Raw genomic sequence first — 6,247 nt, forward strand, 5'->3', positions numbered from 1 at the left:
AGGCAAAAATAGGTGCTGGGTATGTGCGGACGGTAAGGGTCGGGTTTTTCACCTTTCAAAGTCTCTCTAAGGGTTACAAAAATCAGGAAATTTCAAAGTAGTCTCTCTAAGGGTGGGAAAAATCACGATTTCTAGAAAAAAATTGTGATTTTGAGAGAAAAAATTACAAAAAAGTCTCACTAAGGGTAGGAAATTTTTGAAAATCAGAGAAAATTTTTCGAAAAAGTCTCTCTAAGGGTCACTTTTTCACTAAAATTTGGTCTCTCTAAGGGTCGGTTTTCGGAGGTTCCGTCCGCACATACCCCTCATTCACCAACCCTAGTACCCTCCCCCCCCGGGTATCAATGAAGGGAAAACTTACAGAGAAAAATTCTGCTTCATTTTCAAAGATCTTCTCTAAACCAAATCCACCGGATTCTTCCATGCATTCGATGCAAAACTAAAATCAAGCATTTTTTATTTAAAATATCTTTACTTGGTTTAGATCATATAATAAAGAGTTGACACAATATCTGTGTTTCAAACTCAGAGTTTCATGATCATGGTTTACTTATCGAGCACTCTACAACTACATAATCTAGATCTTGTCAAAAATAATTTTTCCCGAAGTTGTCTCAAGAGGGAGCTTGTAATTATTATTCAAATTCTAAAAGTAAAACTTCAAAGGTCCTTTAATCAGACGACTCTGGAAAAAAGATTTTGAAGTCCTATGTTCTCAAAGAGGACTTGGTCAAATCTATTCGCAATACACCCTTTCGACTGTAGTCGCGCGGTCAGGCATGTGCTACTTAATTATTTAATTATCTTCCTTAACTGACTCGATCCAATCCTTTTTTGACATATTTTTCTATTGTCTATAGTTGCGAAAAAAGGACTGGGACGGTTTTAGTGGGATGAAGCGGACAAAAAATGCCCGTGCGGCAATTGGCGGCTATGGTCGAAAAGGTGTAGTATTGCTATCGTTATTCTTTTACCTTTACATTAACAGGGAGTGCCATATTGAGCGCTTGATAAGCCTCAATGGCATTGATCCAACCAAGAACAGGTCCTTTATCATCAGTGGAACCTCTCGCGTAATATTTGTTCGTCTCGAATGTTCCTCTAGTCGCTGGAACTTTCGTCAACTTAAATGGATCGTCCTGAAAATAAGTAAAAGGAATAATAATACAAAAGATTTAGTAAGTACACTATTGCTGAGTTTCGTCTTTAAATATTCTTCGATTCTGTTTCAAGTTTCTATATTAGCAATATGGTGGTTTTTCAACTAGAATAGAAAAGGACGTCTGTAGCATGGGTATTAACCTTATACGGGATCTACTAAAAAGATCTTTAAGCAGACAAAGAATACATTGTCCAGCCTGGACCAGGCCAACAGTTGTCGTGTGGGTGTGGCATGATGTCATAAGTGTCCGATTTTTTTTATTTTTCGCATTATACCCAATTTTTCCCGGCCACAGGGAGTGGAAAAAAATCTACAATACACCTGCAATGTCTGAAGATTGCACCAGCATGAAACCCAGTGTAGCAATTTTAAGTTAGTTCTTTACTTCTTGATATTTCGCTCGAATTTTGTGATTCTTTTTATTTCACTCTATGTAACGGCCATAGTATAATGTGTATTTAGTGTATAGCATAACTCCAACATATTATCATTTTGTATGGTCTAATTCAAACCCAATTTAAAAGAAAAAGTATCAACTTGCCTGGTGGACCCAGTTTTCTGGATCAGGAGCTGGTTGAACATCCAAATGACCATAAACCAACAAAGTAGTTTTAGAAGGATCGTTTCCCATGTGAGCTGTAAGGATTGGTGGGAGATCATCACCATCGGGATTTGTGTGGACTTTCACATCTTCGGGAGCAATGCCAAGAATTGTTTTCAAATCCTGGAAGAAAAAGAAAATGGATGGTTTTCCTCTTGAGTATACTGTTTTAGTTTTGTCCGAACGGAGTTCAAAGGCCTTTCTGAATAACCGATTGGACTTTAAAGGATGACCAAGCTTCTGGTATATTCTAAATTTCAAAATATCGAAGTGTATCTTCCTGGGGAGGGGGGAGAGCCTTTTGCGACCCTTTGAGAGAACTTTGTCAAAAATATGGGTGATTTTTTTTTTAAATCGTTTTTTTTTTAATTCTCGATGTTTGTGATGTTGGGTCCCCTGAGACTGACATATGAATTTGTACCCTTTTGAGGTATATAAAAAGGTATCCTTATGGCTCGCACGTTCTGCCTAGGTATCTATCATTTTTACCGTAAGTAACATACAAACCTCTGCGCATTTATTGACCATGTCAGCACATATTGGAAAGTAAGCAGAATCGCCCGACAAACTTTGGTATGCACAGTAATCAGATAATCTTTGGATGTATGTTGCACGGTTCTTAAAGTTCAAATGGAGAATGATATGGAAAGAAATTGATCAAAAATGTAGCCGGGATATCTTCTTATTTTAATCTTTCTGGTTTTCAGGCTAGTATCCCTAAATCGATAGACCTTTTCATAAATTGCGTCACGAACATCACTTGCCTCGTATTCAAACAATTACCATGGTGATTGTGTCCCTTGAGACATTAAATGATTCTTTTACGAATAGGAAGTAGTTTCCGCTGGGGGTTAATCGCCATGGTAATGATTTCAAAACGAGGCAAGTCATGTTCGTGACGTAATTTATGAAAAAGTCTATATGCATTCTAAAAATCGGAAGGAAATAAATGCGGACTTTATCCAATCAATGATTGCGCGTAATCAAAATCTTACCAGTCCTGGTTTTACGTACATTTAGGTAGACCAAGCTTTAGACAGAAGAAACATCAGAATACTTGCTAGTATAGAAATAACGGCAAGATAAAAATGATGGAAAGAGAAGAAGTAAAATTCTTACCTCATCTTTCATGAGATGACTGAAATAGAAAAATAAAAAAACATCAATCAAAAATCTTTTCACTATAGGGCGGGGGGAGAGGAAAAGTAGATCGCCTTTGATTGCCAACCCATATCAGTATTATTAAGAATACTTGGATTGTTCCAGATTTCCCCCCAAAAAGGTTTATCGTTTCCCTCACAATGCGCTTTCTCTCCCGGGGCTCAATTTTTTATTCTCTTTTATTGGTCAATTACTTCAAAGTGTACTTCAAATTTTTCCATCCATCCAAGTGGATTTCTTTCACCCCAACCCCTTCAAATGACTTCCCACTAAAACTTTACTACTAAATTTGACCCCTTTTGAATATATAAAAAATAGTGACCCCTGCCCTTGTATATCATTGAAAACCTTTGTACCTAAATAAATCTCAGATTTTTATACCCATCACGATGGATATTCAACATCATCACGATCGCAAAGAGGGTGGTGTATTCATACCGATGAAAGTATGATCATAACTTACTCATAAAAAGCTTGAAGGTTATCCGACTTTGACGACATCTTTAGCAAAAAACTCTAAAATCAAAGAAAAAAGTTTAATGATCTAACAAGGTTTCGAATAAGGAATTTACATAACATATTTTGGCTAACGTGGTAGAAAAACAGGAAAATTGAGATAGTTCTGAAATGGTCATGATAATCTGTATTTTATCTTAACATATTGTTCTTAAAGTTCGACTACAAGTTTATTCATAGCATGGATTTATGATTTATAGAGTTTTCTATTATAGATCCATGCTCATAGTAAGGCATTTTCATAGGTTATTTTTGACAGCTTATTTTAGCTTTGCTCTCACAATGATTTTCCAATATCTCTTTTGCCAATCTGATTCACACACCTCCTTCTCACAAACCCACTAGGAAACCTTCTCACTGGAAAAATTGGCCAAAATATCGTCCCCAATGGGAAATTCTACTCTGATTTTTGTCCCCGTTGAAAATAATCAGATAAGCAAATCCCCACTGCAAAATAATGTGCTATTTTTTCCATCCCTACTGAATTTTCTGGCCAGAAAACAATGTAATTCAAATCCCCAGCAATAAAAGACATGGGAATATCGATCCCCATCGAGTTTTGGTCCGTTATTTTTACACCCCCCCCCACTGGCTGATAAAATCCCACCGGGTCTGTGAGAAGGGGATGTATTCACAGACCTATCAAATTTCTGATTTCGAAAATATTACGAGTGCTGCTATTGGCAACAAGCCTGGGTTTGTCAGAGTCAAAAACCAAAATTGGCCGGCAGTGAACGAAAGTCTGACATTTAGACTTAGCCTGAATCGCAGACCTTTACAAAACCCCAGGTAGTATATACAAGGAGAACGAATCCGTTAGTGAATGCCAGCAGCCTAATTTAGACTCGGCTTTTCACACACACAAAAATATTTGTAGGTTAGGATTTAGAAATATACAGAAAACTTTATCTTACCAATAGCTCTTCGATAGTTCTTTCAGTAGCACTGAAAATAAAAAAAGACCAGTATTTATTATAGTTTAGGATTTCAAAAATAAATTGTCGAAACTAGTACAAAGATGTTCACGAAAATCAATTTTGCACTCGGCATCGAACGTTAGGAAGAGCGTGGGTTGGTCAAGACTCAACTTTAATATCAAACCATTAGCTATTAGAACAACCCCTTCACGCTGGAAAAATCGGCCAAAATATCGTCCCCGGTGGAAAATTATACTCCAATTTTTGTCCCCACCGAAAATAATCAAATAAACCAATCCTCACTGCAATATATTATGCTATTTTCCCCATCCCTACTGAATTTTTTCTGTCTTGAAAAGAAAAGAATTGAAATCCGCAGCCATAAAAAATATAGGGAAAACAATCCCCATCGAGTTTCACTCCGTTATTCTTGTCAGATCCATTACTCAACCATAGCCTCTGAGGTTTAAGCTCTGGTTACAAATAGATCTACAATAATCACCCCATAACTTGCAGGGTCATAGAGTTTTACTGGTATTGAGTAAATTAATGGGTGTAAGAGCTTTATAATTTTTAGAGATAGGAAATTTGATTGTACGAGCAATAACAGCAAAATGTTTTTTGTCGTGTAGAACTATTTGCGTTTAATCATAACTCAATCATTTGCTAAGGAAGGGGTGCAAAATTATGTTTATATATAATCTCAATGGTCTTGACTTATATTCAGTGTTCAAACATCCAATGGAATTTCGAAATTTGCAGTTTCTTTGAGATCACACTAAAATCAGTTTAGTAAATGTAATGAATTTACCTTATTTGACAACGGCTCCTAGAAATTACTTTAGGCGTACAAACTTTCACAAGCAGGAACTTTCGCAAGGACGAAAAATCGCGAAATTCACGACATTTACTTTTGCAAATTTAACGAAAAAATATTATTCGCGAGCATAAACTTTCCCGAATCAAGACGTAGAATTGAGAATTTTCACATGAAAAATGGCTTAGAGGGACAAATACTTCTTGGATAGGCTTGAAACATTTGTCCTTTGACTTATTAGTCTTTTAGCAGGCTAAAAAGTGCCATAAAAGTGCCATTTTTTTCAAAGTTTGAAGTTTTACAGATTTTCTATTTTGTCAGAAATATTTCGCGAGCATAAACTTTCGCGAAAAGGGCCAAAATTCGCGAAAATCGCGAAAGTTTGTACGCCTAAAGTATGTCAATACACCTTTTCGACCGTAGCCGCCAATTACTGTGCAGGCATTTTTTGTCGGTTTTACCACCCTAAAACCGTCCCAGTTTTTTTCGCACATAAAGACATTAGAAAAAAGTGTAAAAAAGGGGGTTGAGATGGAGTTTTTACAAGCTCTTATTTGATTTGGTTAGTCGTTAACCAGCAATAAAACAATTTTGTTACTTTTTCTGAAGAACGCGTCATATTTTTATTACTTCAAATGACAATTATTAAAGTATCTTATAAAAACTCCATCTCATCTGAAAAAAGGATTAAATCGAGTTTAGGGTGGTAAATTAAATAATAAAGTGGAACGCGCCTGACCGCGCGACTACGGTCGAAAAGGTGTATTGGAAGGCACCATATTTATTACCTTATGACACGAATGCCTACATGTGGATTTAGAATTGTTCAAATCCAAACCGGACTTTTACCGGATTCAAGCCCCTGGTGTTACGGTTTAAGCTCTTCACGTTCTTCTTCGTTCATAGTGCAGTACAGACAGTGTTTAGAGTGGATGAAATTGATGTCTTTCGTCCTTGAATTATTTCGGAGTTAAAATTGGTAAATTCAGTCGTAAGAAAATTTCACACCCCGGTTGACGACTCGAGTTGCTACAGGGGACTGAAACCACCATCACAACCATGTTATATCTCTC

The 6,247-nt window shown here is 36.6% G+C and overlaps 1 protein-coding gene across 1 annotated transcript in view; it reads right to left on the reverse strand.

Annotated features, from left to right (window-relative positions):
* The window catches only part of LOC136800482 (cytosolic non-specific dipeptidase-like), a gene marked incomplete in the record, with an annotated part of 12,199 nt that extends 6,183 nt beyond the window's left edge, over nucleotides 1-6,016 (reverse strand). Inside the window, 8 exon segments of the mRNA XM_067057141.1 lie at nucleotides 362-439; nucleotides 975-1,139; nucleotides 1,704-1,886; nucleotides 2,271-2,381; nucleotides 2,883-2,901; nucleotides 3,388-3,440; nucleotides 4,355-4,385; nucleotides 5,963-6,016. Coding sequence (XP_066913242.1) covers nucleotides 362-439; nucleotides 975-1,139; nucleotides 1,704-1,886; nucleotides 2,271-2,381; nucleotides 2,883-2,901; nucleotides 3,388-3,425 — 594 coding nt within the window.
* Nucleotides 6,017-6,247: the final 231 nt, after the last annotated feature.

The sequence above is a fragment of the Clytia hemisphaerica genome, unplaced genomic scaffold, assembly GCF_902728285.1.
Source record: "Clytia hemisphaerica strain Z4C2 unplaced genomic scaffold, Clytia hemisphaerica genome assembly, whole genome shotgun sequence".
NCBI lineage: Eukaryota > Metazoa > Cnidaria > Hydrozoa > Leptothecata > Clytiidae > Clytia > Clytia hemisphaerica.